The sequence below is a fragment of the Tursiops truncatus genome, chromosome 1 (genome assembly GCF_011762595.2).
Source record: "Tursiops truncatus isolate mTurTru1 chromosome 1, mTurTru1.mat.Y, whole genome shotgun sequence".
NCBI lineage: Eukaryota > Metazoa > Chordata > Mammalia > Artiodactyla > Delphinidae > Tursiops > Tursiops truncatus.
Window position 1 is genome coordinate 49,040,429 of NC_047034.1, and position 18,794 is coordinate 49,059,222.

At 55.0% G+C, this 18,794-nt stretch overlaps 1 protein-coding gene across 4 annotated transcripts in view; it reads right to left on the minus strand.

Moving 5' to 3' along the window:
- KIAA1614 (KIAA1614 ortholog) overlaps positions 1-18,136 on the minus strand; it is a 56,850-nt gene extending 38,714 nt beyond the window's left edge. Inside the window, exons 1-4 of one of the 4 annotated variants that reach the window (XM_073803658.1) lie at positions 17,706-18,136; positions 15,050-15,996; positions 14,315-14,378; positions 4,087-4,230 (exon numbers count right to left, since the gene is read on the minus strand). In XM_073803658.1, coding sequence (XP_073659759.1) covers positions 4,087-4,230; positions 14,315-14,378; positions 15,050-15,996; positions 17,706-17,752 — 1,202 coding nt within the window. In that variant the 5' untranslated portion in view covers positions 17,753-18,136. Of the gene's footprint in view, positions 1-4,086; positions 4,231-14,314; positions 14,379-15,049; positions 15,997-17,324; positions 17,549-17,705 lie in introns of those variants that run through there. The other 3 variants (XM_073803654.1, XM_033853882.2, XM_033853891.2) reach the window with 3 other exon arrangements.
- Positions 18,137-18,794: the final 658 nt, after the last annotated feature.

Genomic DNA, 18,794 nt, shown 5'->3' on the forward strand with positions numbered 1-18,794 from the left:
TGAAAGGGCTGCTCTGAGGAATACTGAGGCATTGTCAGTCATCCTGTTTTCTGGAACCCATATGCACACAAGGCCATCTTATCACTAGGCCCAAGAGCTGCAGTACGTGGGAGCCACGATTCTTCCAGGGCCCACGAAAATGTGTTAGGTTCTTTTAATGTCAAAAGAGAATAAATAAATGCACTTTTAAATCAAAGAAAACATTCTCAGATGTAATATTAATATATTCACCTTTAAGCCAGCATGGTGATAAAATATAATTTTTAACTTTGTTTGTGGAGGAAGGAGCCCACAAAGGCAAGAGTGCCTAGGGCTCCCAAAAGTCATACCGTGGGCTTGCATTTGGAGAGGGATTTGTGGCTGAGATGTACAGCTCCTGAGTAGGCTCACCCCTGGTGAGGAGGGTACAGCGTCTCTCTGCTTGTCTCAGCATGGCTGGGGAAGTCCCTCTGATCCCCCTGCTTGTGACAACTCTCTTTAAGTGACTGTGAAGCACTGCAGTGCCCTTGCCACCTAGGACCCCATCTGCACCTGCATCTCTTGAGCCTGTCAGGATCTCAGAAGGGGCTGTGAGATAATCACTCTGGTGGGCTCACTGTCCGTGTGGGGTTCCTGGGTCAGCTCTCCAGAGCATTTTTGCCCAGTAAAGGAAGGCTCTAGGCAGAGAAACAGCATCACCTCACCCCCCAGAAACAAGAGGAGCCCCACTGAGCAGAGGCTCTGCCCCTGCTGCACAGGCAGGATGCCCTGGTCAGCCAGGCCCAGCCGGTGGAGGAAAGGCCCACTGGGAGATTCAGTACACGGGCTTAGACACAACAACCCCCTCCAAGTCCCAGAGGGCGATGCCCTGCTCTGCTGACAGGATGTGGGCTATACTTTCTGAGGAGGGAAAAATAAAGCTCAGCTTTCGAGGCAGTACATTCCTAATCTAATAAGGAAGTCCAGGTCCTGTCAGCCACATTACCAACCTTAACTTTTACATTCAAGATGGAGAATCGAGCCATCCTGGAATTCATGCCAAAGGTACAAACAGTATTTTTGTTCTAAAAGAAGAAATGGAGAGATGCAGGAGAGCTTAATCACATAAGCTTCCTTCAACTCAGTTACTGAATCCCAGAGGTCTCCACCAGTAGTGCTGGGACCAGTGCATAAATGTACGGTGAAGATTCTGGAGACAAGTACCGAGCGAATAAGGCGCTAGAGCAGCAAGCAAACACCATACCTGCCGAGCTTCTCAATATTAGGCACAGCAGATGCCTCAACCATCCCTCTCGGAGAGGATTCTGTCTGCGCAGACTCTGGGGCTGAACGGCCTCCTTGGGAAGGTCGCTTGCTACAACAATGCTGTCCTAACCACACAAGCTCCATGTGGTCCTATGTGGCCACTACCTGACATAGGACAACAGCACTTACGGTGTCACCTTCCCAGGCCCTGCCTCTTGCTCACGTGTTCTGCCCTCCTGGGATTAGGAACACCAACATAGGTGTTCCTGTCCCCCAAATGGCAAGAGGTTGTGCTTCCAAGAGCTGCTCAATTTCTACACTGATTTGCTTCCAGAAAATGCGGCTGCTGCTTTCTACCTCTTCACCTCCTGAAAGCCAGTCTGTTCAGGATTGCCCCAGCTACCTCCAGCTAGACCTGAGATAAAGAAGACCTTCTGGAGACTGCTCTGCCTGCCCCACTCTTCCATCATTTTTCATCAGCCTGCTCTTTGGAAGGAGTGATGCCTCTGGGCTCGGGGGGTGCATGAGGGGCTCCTGCATCTAATGAGGCCCCAGGCCTGTGTGGCACCTCCAAGTTAGCTCAGCATGTCTCTCCAGGGCGATCTGACAAGGATACCCTTTAGAAGCATTTGCAGCAAGCCATCTGGCATTGATTTTTCAGCTATACCCTCTGAGAATTCACCAGTGCTGCCAAGTCAAAGTAATTCTTTTCTGGACACAGCAGCTGCTAAAGTGGGTCACCTTGCATTTCAGTAGCATTTCTGCTGCTGGAGAAGAGCCTGGTGAAAGGGAACCTACTTTAAGCTTAGTGACTGGGGTGGTCGTGAGATGCTGACGTGATGTGGGGAAGAGGAAGTGTCCAAAGTACATTTACACCATCCAGTCTGTTTTGCAGATAGTCTTGCCTGTTTTGAGGCTCCCCAACTCCACCTAAGTACCTAAAGAAAGTGGAACCGGAGGTTTCCATGGAAGTCTAAGGCTCTGGGCCTCATATACATGCAGAGTAGAACAGTTAGGATGCTTCAGAGGAGCCACTGCCATTCCTAACTAGTGTCCTCCAGCCAGAGGGAGACAAGGTACAAAATGTGGAGATAAAGAGTAGCCTGTTTGGTACATCTTGCCAGGATTTAGGGTCTCCTGAGCCCCTCTCCCAGGGGTCACAGTGACACTGAACACAGAGGCAGGCTGCAGCCTTCTGCTCCTGCTGGAGTCATCTCAAAGGTGCCAGGAAGGTACTCAGCCTTTAACGAGAGGGCTCAGCATCCCCTCAAAGAGCACGCGATCCAGTTCCGCTGAGAATCCTCGCTGCCTCTAGTGCCCCCTGTGCCGTGGTCCTGCTGGGGCCTGGGGCACTTTGGCACAGGCTGGCGGCCTCATCGCAGGCCAGCTGCACCAGCAAATGCCACATGTAAGTGATTGCTTGGGATGCACTGTACACGGAACAGGCACAATGACGGGGATGGGATGTCATGCAAGGAGTAGCCACATATGTGGAATGCTGGTCTGAACGTCCTTGAACTTGTACTTTTCCCATCTCTTCATCCCTGATGAGCTCAGCCTCCCTCATAGCTCCAGCATCGTGAAATCAGGGTAATGCCCAAATCCGCACTTCTGACTTCTCTCCTCTACGGCTCCTGTATCCAACTGCCTGATAAGCATCTCCAGTGGGTGTTCTATGGGCAACCCTTCCAAAGCCTGATCCTGCACCTAGGCTTCACCTCTCGGCTAAGGACCCACCACACCTCCAGACACCAAGTCAGAACCTGGGCTGCATCCTGGATGCCTCCCCTTCTCATGCTCCCCTCATCCAGTTGATTAAATGATTAACAGTCAGAGGTAACACTCGTATCGTACTCACTATATGCTGAGTGCTGTTCTAAACACTTTACATATATTAACTCACATAACCCTCACAACAACCCTGTTAAGATAGGCACTCGTATGATTCCCATTTTGCAGATGAGGAAACTGACACACATAGACTTCCCTAAGAGCACACAGCTAGTAAGTGGCAGAGCCAGAATTCAGTGGTCTGGTTCCAGAGTCTTAACCGCTTCTCTGCTGCCTCATTAAGCCTGCTTGCTCTGTGTCCTGGCAATCTCTCACCTCCACACCCTGCCCCCATCACTGCTCACCAGGATCACGGTGCAGCCTCCTCACTGCCCCTGAGTCCCCAGATCCAACCCATGCCTGCAATCAGACCAGCTTTCCTGAAATGCAAATGTGATGGTGCTACCCACCTGCCTCAGATCCTTTGGTGGCTCCTAGCTATTACGGGAGGCATCCAAACTGTTCAGCAGGCCTGGAGGCCTCCATGACTGGCCTCCACCGAGCCTTCTGGCCTTCACACCGTGCACCCCCCAGCATGTCCTCAGGCTCCAGCCTGGCCAAACTCCTGAGCATGGTGCTTCTGCTCAGTTTTTGACCCCAGGATGCTCACCCCTGCCTCCCTCATCTGCCCTCATCTGAATATCTACGTCTCCTTCAAGCCCCAACTTACAAGCCACACCCTCCAGAGCCTCCCCTGTCCTTTCCAGCGGAGTTACAGTAGGCTTCCTGCCCTGCACATGCATCTTTCCTCTCCTACACCACCGCCCACGGAACCGTATTGATCCGTGTGCCCATCTTTTTCCCTGGAGACTGTGACCTCTGTCCTCCAGGGAGCTCGGATTATGTTCCATAACAGAACACGGGCAGGCCCTCAGTGAAGGTGTGCTGACTGACTAGAATGAAGGCAATGCCTGACACAGGAAAAACTCACACACAGACAGGAGGGAGGAGTGAGCAGCGGCATTATGGCTGGATCCCATCTCTTCTTCTGCCACAGCCCTCCCAGGCCAGTCTGAGCCGGGCCCCACTCACCGGCTGCCCTGGGCAAGGGTGGGCACAATATCGTGGCTGGCACGGACGGGCCGGGTCCTGGCCTTCATGCGGGCTCGCTGAAGCAGATGCTTGGCTTCCTCATGCCTGGGGCTCAGCACGGGCTCCGGCTTGGGACTAAAGGACCTGCAGGGTGGCACGTGGGCCAGAGCAGGTTGGGGAGGGATTAGAAGAAAATAACACGGATTAGGAGGGCTTTAACAGTGTCGAGCGTGGCTATGCCAGAAACAGCCCTGCGTGTGCAGCCTTCCTTGTCCAGCTCCCACACGGAGGGCACCTAGCCTGGGGCCTGGGGCCTGGCCCTGAGAGACTCTGGATGGGACCAGGGAGCTGGCCCACCTTGGACATCTGCTCAGAGACCGGAGGCAGAGAGCCCAGGAGGATCTAGAAGAGGGTAGGGGAGTCTCCAGATTATTCTATTGTTCCTTCCCTGGGCAGACAGAGGGAGTTATCTTGGAGGAGGGGGAGAAAAGGGCCTGGGGTTGTCGGGCTGGGCTCGTGCCCAGCCAGCCAGATGGTCTTCACACGTGTCCCCTCCCTCTCTCCTTCTGTCTCTCTCTGCACCCACACGTACCCACTGGAGCTCCCACCGCACCATCCTGAGCTCCCACTGCAGACACAAGGAATCAGCGCTCTGCCCGTCACTGTGCTGCTCCTCTGAGGGAATGACATTTTCATAAGGCCTCAGTCCCAATCCCGACAGGCATCAGTCCCAGGCTGAGAGACATGAAGCTGGACCCACATTAGGTCAGCAGTGGCTCGGGTTCATAATAATAAAGGTCCTCTAGCAGTCCTCTCCGCCTCCCGCGTGTGCTGCCTCCTCCCCAGCCAGTCCAGAGCTGCAGAAAATGATAGCAGCTCTTTTTCAAAGCCACCTCCCAGACAATGACATGCAGCCAGCGCTGGACTCCCCCTGACCGGAGCCCACCTCCCCAGCCAGGCTGGCTGGGGACGGGTGCGCTCTCCACTTGACAGATGAGGGCTCCGGAGCACAGAGGAGCACCTGGTGCGTCGTCGCTCAAGGTCGGACATCGAGTGAAGCAGAGCAGGCGTCAGCCAGCCCCAGTGTCTCCACATCCCCCGTCCCCTCCCCGCCCCTGGTCCCAGAGCAGGCCGAGGCGGAGTGGCTTCCGCAGCCCCGTGGCTGCTCCTGTCCTCACTGCACATATGTTGGGCTGTCCTCACTAGGGGGGGTCCGTAGAAAGAGGACCTGGGCAGGTAGAGGCTCAGCCCGGCCTGCATCTCAGACTGCAGCCCGCCAAATCCCGTGCCTTACCCACCCCATGTGTCACCTGGAGAAAGGGGCCTTGTCTTGACAAGGGGAAGGTACCAAGTCGTTTCCTAGGTGACAGATGACAGAGATGTGAGTGGGAAACGGCACAACGCTGAGGTCTCCTTGGGACAACCTTAGACAAGCTCTGGGCAGTCCGTGATTTTTTTTTTCCTTCTTTTTTCTTTTTTTCTCATTATTTGCACTTAATCCTGCAATTGGGGCCAAGATAAAAAATAAGAACTGCCAGAACAAAGGCACCATCTGTGCCTATGAACCCTGGCAGGGCCCAGGCGCAGTGCGGGAACCAGGAGGGCTTACGGCAGAGAATGAAAGTGAGTCTCCAGGCCTGCTGCCCTGTGAGGAGAGGCCTCCCTTTGCACAGCTTCCCGGGCAGGCAGGGCCTCCAACGTACGGCCGAGAGCAGCTGTGCTCCCCGAGGCTCCGGCTCCGCCAGCAGAGATAATGAGGTTACCAGCCCGGGGAGAGACGCATCTGCAGCCGCAGGCCTCTGGCTGCCAGCCCGCACGCTCGGAGCCTTCCGGTGACAGCTGTGGTTCCCCGGCTGTCGGAGGGCATTTGTCACAAGACCTGGTGGGCAGGCAGGAGGGCTCCAGGCAGCTGGCCAGATGCTGCCAAGATCGGCCTTCCCCCCAGGTTTTTAAACCATTTTCCAGCTTGGCTGTTTCCTTTCTGCTCCCTCTACTTGGAGCTGTTAATTTTTTTTTTTTTCCATCAGCTGCCCTGCTTTGGTTCCTGGCAGACAAAGCTGGTTTCTCCACTGATTAGAAAAGCAGGGTTTTTTAGGCGCCTGGAGGCATCCATGCAGTAACAAACTGAGCAGGGAGGGGAGCAGCAGCTACCTTCACAGATGGCAGCCAGGGTCAGCGGGGCAGGCAGCTCCCGGTCACGGTGCACCCTGGAGAGGGCAGGCCCTGACAGCCCTGTGGCGGGAAGGGGGTCTTTCTCCCAAGCGGCAGGGGGCAGACAGGTGCACCGCTGTGAGCCTGTCCCAGTCTAACTGCCCAGCCCCCATCACTGCATTGTCTTGGTCCACCCGAGGGGCAACAACCCTGCCCGGCAGACAGGTTCTGACTCCTGAGGAGAAGGGAGACTCTCCACTCTAATCCGACCACAGCCCTGGAGCCAACCCCTTCCCATCACGGACTATAACCCACCGTCCCAGCTGTCACAGTTCCTTTAGAGATTTCCTGGAAGGACTGGGGTGGTCCCTGTGTGGCTTGGCAAAGACAACTCCATCTGAGCACAGAGAGCTTTTGTCATGGCCGTGAAAGCTCGCACATGGAGGGCTCGTGAGCTCAGCGGGTGAGGCACAGGGAGAAAGTGGCTGAGTGCTTCCCCCAGGCCTGTTTCCCCATCGGTAGACAGCGGGAGTTACACAGGGGACAGAACTCACATTGCCACCCTGTAAGCCAGGGCCTTTGGCCAGGTAGCCTGCCGTACCACAGGGTGGGGTGGGGGACCCTGACGTCCTCTGCGGGGGGTTCACAGATGTTTGGCCCTCAAGAAGCAGCAACGCCTAAAAGGGCTACTGGCTGGGGACCACGGGACTTCCACGTGCGTATTCTGGCCCTTCCATCTGCCCCTCCAACCACCAGCATCCTAAGCTGCTCCCCAGGACAAAGGGCGGCATGCAGCCCCCTCCTGCTCTGGTCTCTCCACCTAAGCCCATTTCCTAGCAGAGAGACAGGCTTACCTCTGACTGCAGCTCCCCTCCCACCCAGGCACAGCCAGGTCAGGCTCTCCAGTCAGGACAACCACCATTGTCCCCCAGTCAGAGAGGTCGGGGGGACAGAGTGTCCTCCTTCTGCAGCCATCATAATCCTAGATTAAAATAATAAGCTCCAGCAAGTCCGGCTTTAACTCTTTCATCCCAGGAATATGAATTAGGGAAACAATTTGGAATGTAAAGAGATCTGACATTTCCCAGATTCCAGGATGCAGCAAGTAGAGGGAAAATATAGTGTACAGAACACATATAAGCCTTTCTGCCCAGCATTTGTGCCATTTTTGTATATTAGAAAGCTTTTTGATGACCAAGGATAGAGCGCTCCTGCTGTCACACTGTGTGCGGTTCCCCGAGTGAGGGGAATAGGAAAGGTGGGCCCGGAACCGATTCTGGAACACGTGCTCCATGAAGGCAGGGGCCTGTCTGGGCTCATTACCACAGACACCTTCTTCCCAGGGCTGCGGGACACGGACAGGACAGAGCTGAGAGTGGTGGTTAGAAGCGTGGCTCTGGGGCAGCCTGCCCAGGTTCTAATTCTGGGCTGCCACTTACCAGCTGTGTCACCCTGGCAGGTCACTTAGGGGTTAAGGCTCAGCTTCCACCTCTCCTAAAAAGGGGCTCAGTTGTTAAGTGAGACTGATCCCCTTATAAGTGCTGAGCACAGAGCCAGGAACTTGGTGAGATTCCATCGATATTAGCATTTATTATTACTGCTTTTACTATTTGCACCATTATTTTGTTAAGTTACTCTCACCCCCTTACTGAGCAAAGGATGGAATCCCTGAACACGAACTAAAATCACCTGCCGAAGAGATCCCCTTTTCCTCTGCCAGAAAGGCGTGTTTAGAAGAGACAGGCCATCTTAAAGCTAGAGAGGGTTTGGTGGGTTTTGTTCTAGACCTTCAGAGCCCTTAGCAGGGCTCCACAGAAAAGGCAATTTCCATAGAATGGGGAATGGGAGGAGGCTGTTTGGTAGCGGAGGGACACTGCTGCCCAGATAATAAAAAGGCGCTTCTCTCAACAGAGAAGGAAGAGCTGTTTAATAATGGCATATACCTGGACAAAACTCTAATTCGAAAAGATACATGCACCCCTATGTTCACAGCAGCGCTATGCACAACAGCCAAGACATGGAAACACGCTACGTGCCCATCGACAGACAAATGGCTAAAGAAGATGTGGTACATATAGACAATGGAATACTACTCAGCCATAAAAAGGAATGAAATAATGCCATTTGCAGCAACATGGATGCAACCAGAGATTATCATACCAAATGAAGTAAGTCAGAAAGAGAAAGACAAATACCATATGATATCACTTATATGTGGAATCTAAAATATGACACAAATGAACTTATCTACAAAACAGAAATAGACTTACAGACATAGAGAACAGACTTGTGGTTGCCAAGGGGGAAGGGGGGTGGGGGAGGAAAGGATTGGGAGTTTTGGATTAGCAGATGCAAACTATCGATATTATATACAGAATGGATAAACAACAAGATCCAACTATATAGCACAGGGAACTATATTCAATATCCTGTGATAAACCATAATGGAAAAGCATATGAAAAAGACTATGTATAACTGAATCACTTTGCTGTACAGCAGAAATTAACACAACATTATAAATCAACTATACTTCAATAAAATAAATTTTTTAAAAAAAGAATGGCTGCTGTGGGATACGCCTCATTGAACACCTTTGAAAAGATCTGGGTGGAGGTGTGCAGAGCTTCCCTAGGACGTCGACTCCTTACAGAGAGAGCAAAAAGGCTCTGTCCTTGCCTTCCTGAAGAAGGAGGACAAAAAAATCCTTGTGGGCTGTCGCTCTGCTAGCACTGCATGTGTGGAGGCAGGTGACCAAGACACCCCCATCTAGGGGGACAGTGGCCTGCTCCACTCTGGAGGCCATGGAGGAGGGCTTCCTCTTCTTGAATTTCAGCCCAACTCCTCAAAGATGAATGGTCTTGAGCAAATTAACTTTCTTGAGCCTCTTTATTCACAAAGATCGGTACCCTAATGCGATTTTCCTGTGTGGGGTGTATGTGAGTGTGACAATGACACACATGCATGGCGATTGCAGGCAGCACTAGCTGTGAGGTAGGGCTTGAAGTGCTAGCATCCTTCCTTCTCCACCAGGACTTAGAACCCTAGATACTTCAGGAGCACGGTACGTAGTTGAAAACACTGGTGAGTGGTTAAACAAAACTTTTTTCTTTTTAGTTGTAGTCTTGGCAGGTTTGGGAGTGGCGAGGGGTTCCCTCTAGTTTCCCTTTGCGTCTGTATATCTGAGTTGGTGGGCAGGATGGGGAGTGGCGGGGGGTATGCAGGACGGACAGGGGCTTGGCTAGTCTTCATTACACCCTCGCCCGGGGGAGTCCTCAGTTACAGCCCTGCAAATCCTGGGGAGATGCAGGAGAGTTTCTTCTCCCAAGCTCACCCCCAGGGCTCCTCATGACCCCCTGAGACTAGGACCAGAAGATCCAGAACCCAACCAGGGAGCCAGAATGATCCCCAGATCCCCTCACCAGGCTACCCGTGTACCAGGCCACGGCACACAGCAACGTCCCAGCACTGCCAGAAGACAGGGTCATCCTACTGGAGGGAGTGGATGTGGCAGGAGGGAGACAGCGAACATCCCTCCATTTCCTACTGCCTTACCTAAAACCTAAATTCCAAGGCTCTCCATCAGTGGCCTCAGCCCACATTTCCACCCTGTGTCCTGATAGCATCTTCCACGCAACCCACCTCACACCTCTCCCATGCACTTCTGCAAGCCTTACCCATCTGGAATGTCGTCTCCTGGCTCCACCCAGATCCTGTCAAGCTCACAGGGGCGTCCAGCCCTTGGTGAGCCCTCACTTATACCCATGCATGCATGCTTCTGCCGAACATTTTCTGAGTGCCTGTTCCGTGCTGATACTCAGCAGGTACCGGGTCCCAGGGATAAGAACAGCATGGTCTTCGGCCCTACGGAGCTCCAGAAGGAGCTCCACCAGCAACAGCTATGGCCAAAGCTGATGTAAGCAGAGTGGGCAGTGAGGGCAAAATGGGAATTCCTTCTGAAATTACACACAGTAGTAGGGCCACAGGAGAGTCTTCCAAAATGCTAGGTAATAAATTAAGTTTTAAAAGCCCAAGATTTTCTCACAGCTGTGGGCCTGACCACTTGAGCCACAGGCCAGGCCTCTGAGATTCTTGAGGGTTCCCTGTCTGCCCCTTCTTTAAACTGGAGTCTGCAAACAGCTTTGGAGCAGGGAGTTTTGACCACTAGCCATCTCAACAGGGGCCTGAAAATTGGGACCCACCAAAGTCTGAGTTGCCGCCGGCTGGCACCCTGTTCCTTCTTTTCTTGTGACGAGGTGTGTACAGAGAGACTGGGCTCCCCATTGTGAGCCTCAGTTTCTGTATCTGTTGATAGAGATGGGCACGATTCCACCATGGGGATGGGGGGAAATCAACAACCTAGGAAATCCTCTGAGCTTCCTTCATCATTACAGCACAAATGAAACAACCCCAGAGACGCTCTCCATTTATCCCACAGCGGAGCAGTAGTTAAAGTCCCTGCAGACACACTTCAGGATCTGGGCCCCCCAAGATCACACACATGGAAGGCCCTGATTTGAAGCAGAGTGGGCCTGGGTCACATAGCACGGCCTCTCCAATGAGACTGCCAAGGAAGGCCCTGGGCCTCAGGATGCATGCAGCAGCCCAAGGCTGAGTGCCTTTTTGTAAAAAGCTGACTCCCTTTCGGTGCGGGGCCTGGGGCGAGCATTGTACTGACTGCTGCTGCTCCTCTGGTTCCACGTACTTTTTGTACGAGCGGGGCAATCTGTAATCCTGATACGCCCTCTCAGAGCCTCAAGACAGGGGAGAGGCCAAGTGGATCCTGGCCATTTTACAGACAGCAGGGACGGGACACCATGGGCTGCTAAGAACGGATGAGGGCAGAGCCAGTCCTGAGCAGAGGATCCTTCACTTCCCCCCCACCCCCCATCTCTAATAAGTCCAGTGCCCAGACACGGCCATGAGCAAGGTCGCTGACAGCACTGACCCCGCTGGCCACCTCTGAAGTGCTTACGTCTCACCTCATCCTCTCCCCACCCCCAGTCAATCCCATTTCCTGAATCATGTCAACAGTGACTTAGGAGAGAAACGAGCTTATCCCATGGAACCTGCCATTCACCCTTCTTTGTCTATACTTGAGAATACCAGGTTGGGGGAGGCCGAGGATCCCCGGATCCCTAACCCAAGGCATGGCCTGTGGGGACAGCTTGTGGCAGTGCTGCTTCATGGTTAGGGCACAGCGCTTGGCACGGAGCAGCTTTGACTGTGGACCCTGACTCCAAAACTTAACAGCTGTATGACTGGGCAAGTCATTTAGCCTCCCCCCAGAGGGGTCTCTGTCAGTGAAACAGGAACAATCAATAGGGTTCGCTATCAGGATAAAGTGAGGATGTGGTGCAGCACAAGGTCTGGGAATTGAGTGTCAGCATGGTCTTCTGGAGGGAAGGACCACCAGGTTGCTCCGGTCCTCTGGGACGGAGTCTCCTCTTGCCCCTCAGTAGAGGGGACAACCATTTGGTCCTGGGGCATTTCTGGTGTTCCCTCGGCATCTCAGGGGTCTCGTCTCCACGGTCGACTCTCCCTGTGACCATCGCAATGAGCTGGGCCAGCTCCCCAGTCAGACAGTGACTACTGTCTTGGTCTCTGCTGTCACCATCATTTCAGGGCTTCTTGTCTTATCACCATGCAGAGCAGTAACAATTGAGGACATAATTAAATACGTGTTGGGTTAACTTGGTCACGGGGGTTATCTGGTTGCAACACTGAACTACACTGATGCTAAGTTTGACTGGGTGTGAAACTGGACCTTTTATGCCTCAAACACTGAGAAGATCTGAGGGGCTCACTGCCCGAGCACGTCCTGACTGATGTCCTGGCCCCTTCAGGATGGCCATCATGATGGTGACCACAGTCTCAGAGTCTACACTGCCCAGTGTCTTCAGCCCCTCAGTACACAAAGCCCCAGGACCCTGGTCCCATGTGGCCAGGGGTAAGGAGCTGAGGGAAGTGTGCCTTATTCCAAAGGTCTCTCGGGGAGTTCAGCTATACAGAAGGAGCATCAATAAATCCATCCTGCTTAGGGGAGAGATGGAGCTTGCAGTGTCTTAGGGACCACTTTAGTATCTGACCAAGAGACTCAGGAATAGAACCAAATGAGGAGCCCTGTCCCAGAAGGGCTCTACACATGGCTGACCTTTCTCCCATCCTTGAACTAGGATGTGTAGAGCCCTCCTGGGACAGGGCTCCTCATTTGGCTCTAGAGGTATGCTCTTTGGCCCTTCAGCCTGGGTATCTACTCAGCAGGGGCCTGAGTATAGATCACCAATAAAGGTCCGTGGGGCACTGTGAATGAATGACCTTCCAAACAAGCCAGAAGACAGTTTTTCCCATGCCAACTCTATGCCCGGATATACGCTGGGCACCAACCTCATTCCACACACACATTCTCTCCCTTCATACATAGACATGTGAGATCATCATACATTACACATAAGCACACACCTACACATCCTACGCTGACACCCACATACCTTATCCAAACCCTAACCTGCTGCAGATGGTCTGGAAGGTGAAACAATAGTCCAGAAATCCCTACCCTGAGGATTCTACACAAATGCCATCTCCTCGCAGGACTGGGGGAAAGTCCCTCCCAACCCCATGGTTGAGGTTCTTTTCCTTTAAGATGCGTGTTTTTATTATTTGTTATCCAACATGTGAGTCAGGAGCTTTGGCTTCTCCTTTCAATAGTGACCTCTGGACAAATCCCCCATGGCCATCTTGCAGCTGAGACTTCCTCCCCCCCCCCCCCCCCCCCCCCCCCCGCCGGCCCAGGTAAGAAAGGGTGAGAGTGGTGGGGGAGGAGCAGCGGCAGAAGAAGAGGCCCCACCTCCTCTGGGCACAAGGTCTGTGGGCCCAGGCTGCATCCTTTACGGCCCCCCAGGGAAGGACAAGGGGACAGGGCGTGGGCCAGGGTGTCGCTGAGGACCACAGTCACACCCCTCCACATCGCGGCCGGGCTAGGAGGGGATATGAGGAGAGGCTGACCGTGGCGGCCGTGGAGGCGGGAAGAGACCCCTGGCAGGAAGGGGGCAGGCACGACTCCAAATTATAAATAACGAGGGAGGAAGGAGACAGAGAGCCCCCTCTCCGCCAGGCCCTCAGCTGACGCCACTGAGAAGGCCAGTGGCCAGGCAGAGGCTGAACCCCTTGAACCTGGGCAGCCCTCGCTTTGTGAAAGCAGGACTGGGGGGCCCTGTCCACATGTTCTGAAGGGGAGGGAGGTCAATAAGTGGAATTTATCAGGCAGGGAGGGGCCTGATAATGGAGAAGTGACACTGCTGACCTTTGCCCTCAGCAGAAACCACGAGACCCTCAGGAGGGTGACGTCACTGCACGGCTGAGGAAATGGGGCCGCTCCCAGCTCCGGGACCTCTCTCAGTTTCACGTGCCAGGTGCGCAGCAAAGACTGAGGAGGAGGCCGAGGCCTGGGCAGCCACCAGCTCAGGCCCACAGATGGCTCCTCACCCTGCCCGGAGGGTAGTCTTCTCACCTGCCTGGTCGGGACACTGCCCCAGCCCCATCCCAGGCCCAGCTTCCCAGAGACATTCGTGGAGGGGCTAGAGCAAAGTCAGGGAGGCTGGGGGCAGTGAAGGCCTTTACATAACCCAGCACACCCCTTGATTGGGAAAGGAACTGGCGGAGTAAAAGCCTTGCATTCGGATATTTTCCCTAAGGATTTTCACGTCCATTATCTTGTGTTCAGCCTCACAACAGTCCTGAGAAGTATCAATACATCACACAAGTATTATTTGGCCCACTTTAAATATAAAGAGACAGAGGCTGGGGCAGGGAAATGAGTCCCAAGTCGTAGAGCAGGTCGTTTGCAAAGTACTCTTCACTGTGCTCCGTGCCGCATGGTTTTGCACAAGTAGCAGCGGCACAGCCTGGGCCACGGGGGTGGCTGGTGCCTTCTAAGAGGTCTCCGGGAGGAGCCATGGCCACCTGTGCTGCAGGGTTTGCCTGCCCTCTCTCTGCTCTCCTGATGCTGTGTAAATGAAGGTACAGGGACAACTGCCAGGAGGGAGGGAGGGACAGAAGATGTGCGCTCTGAGATCTTACCTGCTCTGGTCAGCGTCGTGCAGGGAGATGCCGGATTCCCAGTCCACGTCCCCTGCTAGTCGCTCTAGGACCCAGAACAGAAGCAGAGATCAGGGCAGAGCCAGAAACTGGGCTCTCAGCTGCCACTTGAGAAACATGAAGGAGAAAGTTTTCTCCAGAAGCTATTTACTCCCCAGATGACTCCGACCCCTGAGGAGGAGGCATAGCCTGTTGTGGTGACTGCTGGTGGGCACTGTCATGCATGAGCTGAGGGGTGCCCCAGGGTCCCCTCAGGTGCTGGGTGAGGGAAGAAGGAAGGGAAAAAGCTGCCTCCGAGGGCTGAACGCTGAGCTCAGACTGACAGGACGCTAACCCTGTTTGTGGAGAATGGCTCCTACCAAGAGGACAGTGAGGTCTACTGTGGGGTGAGGATGTGTCATCTGAGGGAGGTGCAAAAAGCTACTCTAGAAAGAGCTACAAGCCACAGGGAAGAAATTGTGGTAGCCTCCACCCCAAGGATAGAGGATGGCCTCCCATCGGTCTGGGGGATCTGGGGGGACTTTAGCAGATGGGGCTGAGGTGGTAAAGAATCTCTGTCAAAGCCAAGACTAAGCGGACATCCTGATGAATTTGGTGACTGCCAGCCGTGCTCTCCCCCTTTCCCGCCCCACCCTTCCGCGGTAACCCCCTTCCCCCTTTCCTTCTCCTGGACTCCCTCCTGTGCCTCCACCACCACACCCACAGAGTGGGCCTTACCTGGCACAGCTCTGTCCCGGGATGAAGTCCAGGCTGGGCTTCCCACCTTGGAGGGGCCCTGCCCCCCAACACTTAGCATCTCCTGCAGCAGAAGGCGGTTCCTCTCCACGCGGTCAGACAGGGACAAGGTGCTGCCCCCGGTGCCCAGGGTCCCCAGGTCTCCAGCTCTCCAGAGCTCCCCCAGCAGGGCTGGCCTGGGGACGAAGTCCTCCTCGGACGTCAGAGACAAGCTGTCCAGGTCTTCCTGTGTGATGAGACCATCCTGCAGGGGGTATGACCTTCCTTTCCTCAGGCTGGGCCTGTGGGTGGTTTTGTTACAAGGACCAGAGCCCTCAGGCTGGCTTGGAGTGACTCTGTGCATGGAGCTCTCTTGCAAAGAGCTGGGCCCTGGCGGCACAGCCCTGTCGTGGTCAGGCAGTGTCCGTACTGCTTCTGGAGGCCACGGGCTCCTCCTGTTCCAGCTCTGGAGCCCAGAGGCAGGCGACCTGGGAGGCCCGGGGGCCCCGTTCCTGGCAGACTCCTCCTCAGTGACGCTGCTGTCCAGCAGCCCATCGTTTGGGTTCTGAGCATGATGGACCACCACGGCATCAGGTAGGGAAGACCCCTCTGATGGAGTCCTGGTTCCACCCACCTTGACTCGTCTGCATTTGGGTTTCTTGAGGGATGGCCGCTCGTGAGAAGTGAGGCAAGGGCTTGCCCCCTGTTTGCCTGCTGTCATCTTCTCCTTCAAGGCCCTCACCTTGGACTCCAGCACAGAGGGGCCTTGGACCTGTATCCCCTGTGCCCCAGGAGGCTGGGGGGCCATCAGGCTGGGTGTTCTGTCTTCTCGAGGACAGGGCCAGTGTCTTGGGAAGTGTCCATTCTCCGGCTGTGGCTCAGGGCCACTTCTCTCCACAGCTGAGGTCACCTCCATGGAGCTGGCTGTTCCGCTCCCTATTTTGGGTCCTCTGGAGGAGAAAATAGACAGAGTTCCTTAGACCCAGCACCTGGCTAGCTCCAACAACCTCCTGGGTCCCCAAAGTGCCTTGGGATAGAGCCCTGTCCAGAGAAAAATAACTTGGGGTCAGAGCAGGGGATGCCCCCTAGACAATGTGAAAGCACCTCGAAGAGTACAAATCATTGGACGGTACACATAAGTTATTACTGAGTTTTTTCTTCCAAGTCTAAGTAGTGTTCTCATTTTTCTACCCCCATTTTACATGTGGGGCACAGTGGAGAGTCAAACAACAACCAATCTTCTGCCCAGTGTGGACCAGAGTGAAAATGGGGGCCAGATTTCCCAGTCCCTGGCCTCTTGCTTTCCTGATAGGTGTCAGGCCTCAGAGGAGGATGGCAACACCTGCTAAGGGCCAACAAGCTCTTCCCTTTCCAAGGGGAGCCAATGCAGAGGATGGACTTCAGGAAGATACCACCCAGGATCTGACCCTCTGGCAGAAGGGGCCCCCTGTGCTCAAACCACAGGAGCGCAGCATGGGGCTGTGCCCACAGGGCAGCCAGGATCAGGTAGCAATGCCTATCAGCATCTGCTCTGTGTCAGGCAGGCCTGCAAGCACTTTCAGACATGCTCTCGCAAATAATCCTCACGCAGTTCTGCCAGAACAGGATTATTATCCTCATTCTTACAGACAGAGAAACTGAGGCACAGAGAGATTAGGTGACACGGGAGCTAAGGGAGGCCCAGTTGGGAACGCAAAGCTTCTCCTCCCAAGGCCAGGGCTCTTCCAAAGCACTCAGTGGCCGTGTACCCCCATTCCCCTACTCCTACGAGGATATTGGTCTAGACAGGTTAAGTGACTTGCCCAAATTACACAGCTCCTTGGTGGCACGGTTGATGTCAATGTCTTCAGAGGGAACAAAAGTGAGCACGAGATTTTACTCACCAAGTTGTTCTGTGCACACATACATGCCACAATGTCTTAATATTTATCCTGCTCTCTGAGAACATGCTCCGTCTCCATCATACATCTAGATATGTCCCACTTGAAGTAAACTGCATGTATTTACATAAATACATGCATCCATATTGACACAAATTACAAACAAGAAGTTATTCACCTCATATATTGACCAACGATTCACCACAGAATTCTCTTAAATGCAAGTCCCTCTATAGTCACTTACTACAATTCAATTTTTACATTTCAGGAATATACATATTTCACCAAGCAAAACACACACACAGTGTGTATGTTACCTCAGTTTTAAGCCTGTGAAGTTTAAGGCCTATCTTTGGGAGGAAGAGATCATTTACTACACCAGTTAATCTAGAAGTTACCAGCTTTGTCTTGGCAGCCCGGCCACCCGTTCCTCTCTTCTAAGGTTCAATCCAGAAAGCAGGGGACGTGAAGGTAATGGGAGCAATTTCAGTCACATTACAATAACTTTCTTTCGGGTAAATTCGAACAGCATTCCAGAGATCATCCATCTCCGGAGACCTGGAAGGATGCGACCTTCCCCTGGGGAACAGTGGGTATCGGCTTGTGCGGCTCGGCACCGCCGAAGTCTACGGCCCAAGTGCTGTACTTCTCTAAGCCGGAGACGCTGAAATGAAGACGGACGTGACGGACGGGCCTCCCCTGCGACCCTCCCTTCCCGCTCCCCACTGGCGGTCTCGCCACCCCCGGCCCGCCCGTCGCCTCGCCTCCTCCGTACTCACTGAAGGCTGCCGCCGGCAGGTCGGGCCGCCACCTCCATCCCTTCCATCCCCGGCGAGGCCGGGGCCTCCTCTCCCCCCCCTCCCTCCCGGGCCCGCTTCGGGGACCGGGGGCGCGCGGGCTCGGCCGGGGCTCCGAGAGTGCGGCCCGCAGGCCTCGGCCCTCGGGGCGCTCCCGGCTGGTCTCCTGGCTCTGCGGGCCGCCCCGGGGCTCCGAGAGGGGTCAGGCCGGAGCAGCCGACCCGCGGGCCGCGGCCTCCCTCTGGGTCCGGGGAGGGGACGCGGGGTTGGGCGGGGAGGAAGCGGCATGGGCTGTTAGCTCATGGTTCGGCCACGAAGGGGAGAGAGGCCAAGCCCGGCGCCTTCCCAGCCGGGACGGGAAGAGGGAGCGGGAGAGCAGAAAGGAGGGGCGGCGGAAGGGGCTAGAGGAGCGGCCCTGACCCCCACCCCGCCCCGCCGCCCTCCGCGCTCGCCGCGGTCCCGGTCCCGGCCGCCCGCGCCCTGCGGAGCTGCCCCTCCCGGCGGCGGCGAGCGATGCCCTCCAGACGTCTAAGCGGCAAGCACGCCCGCGAGTTTGGGGACTCGGACGGGGCGGGGGCTGCCTTCCGGGCCGCCGGACCTAACCTCTCGCGGCCCGGGTAGCCCAGTCCGCCCGGCGAGCGCCCGCAGCCGAGGCTTCTGGGAGAGCGCGGCCGTGGGACGCGGCTCCACGCGAGCCAAAGCTGCGGAAACACCACTTTCTCCCAGAGCTTCGCGGGAAGGAGTGTAACCCTACACCCGGGGCGTGGGGAGGAGGCTCGGCTGTGGGCTGTCTGGGTGGAAGCTGAGGAATGCCCTTTGTTTAGACAACTTTTCCGGAGGAGTCGCCCTCTCCGAGGGGCCGTCTCCTTGGAGGTCAAGGTCATTTGTTTCCGCTTTCCAGCGGCGCGAGGGGACCCGTAGTGGACGAGAGTTCCCTCATCCTGTCCTGCTTAGGGGAGAGCCAGGTGCCTGCACTGGCAGTCGCCTTGAATGGGGACCGATTCTCGGGGGTTCTGGGCACTCCTGAAAATCCCTTGTCACTTTTTCCAGACCTGGGATGAAGTAGCTGCA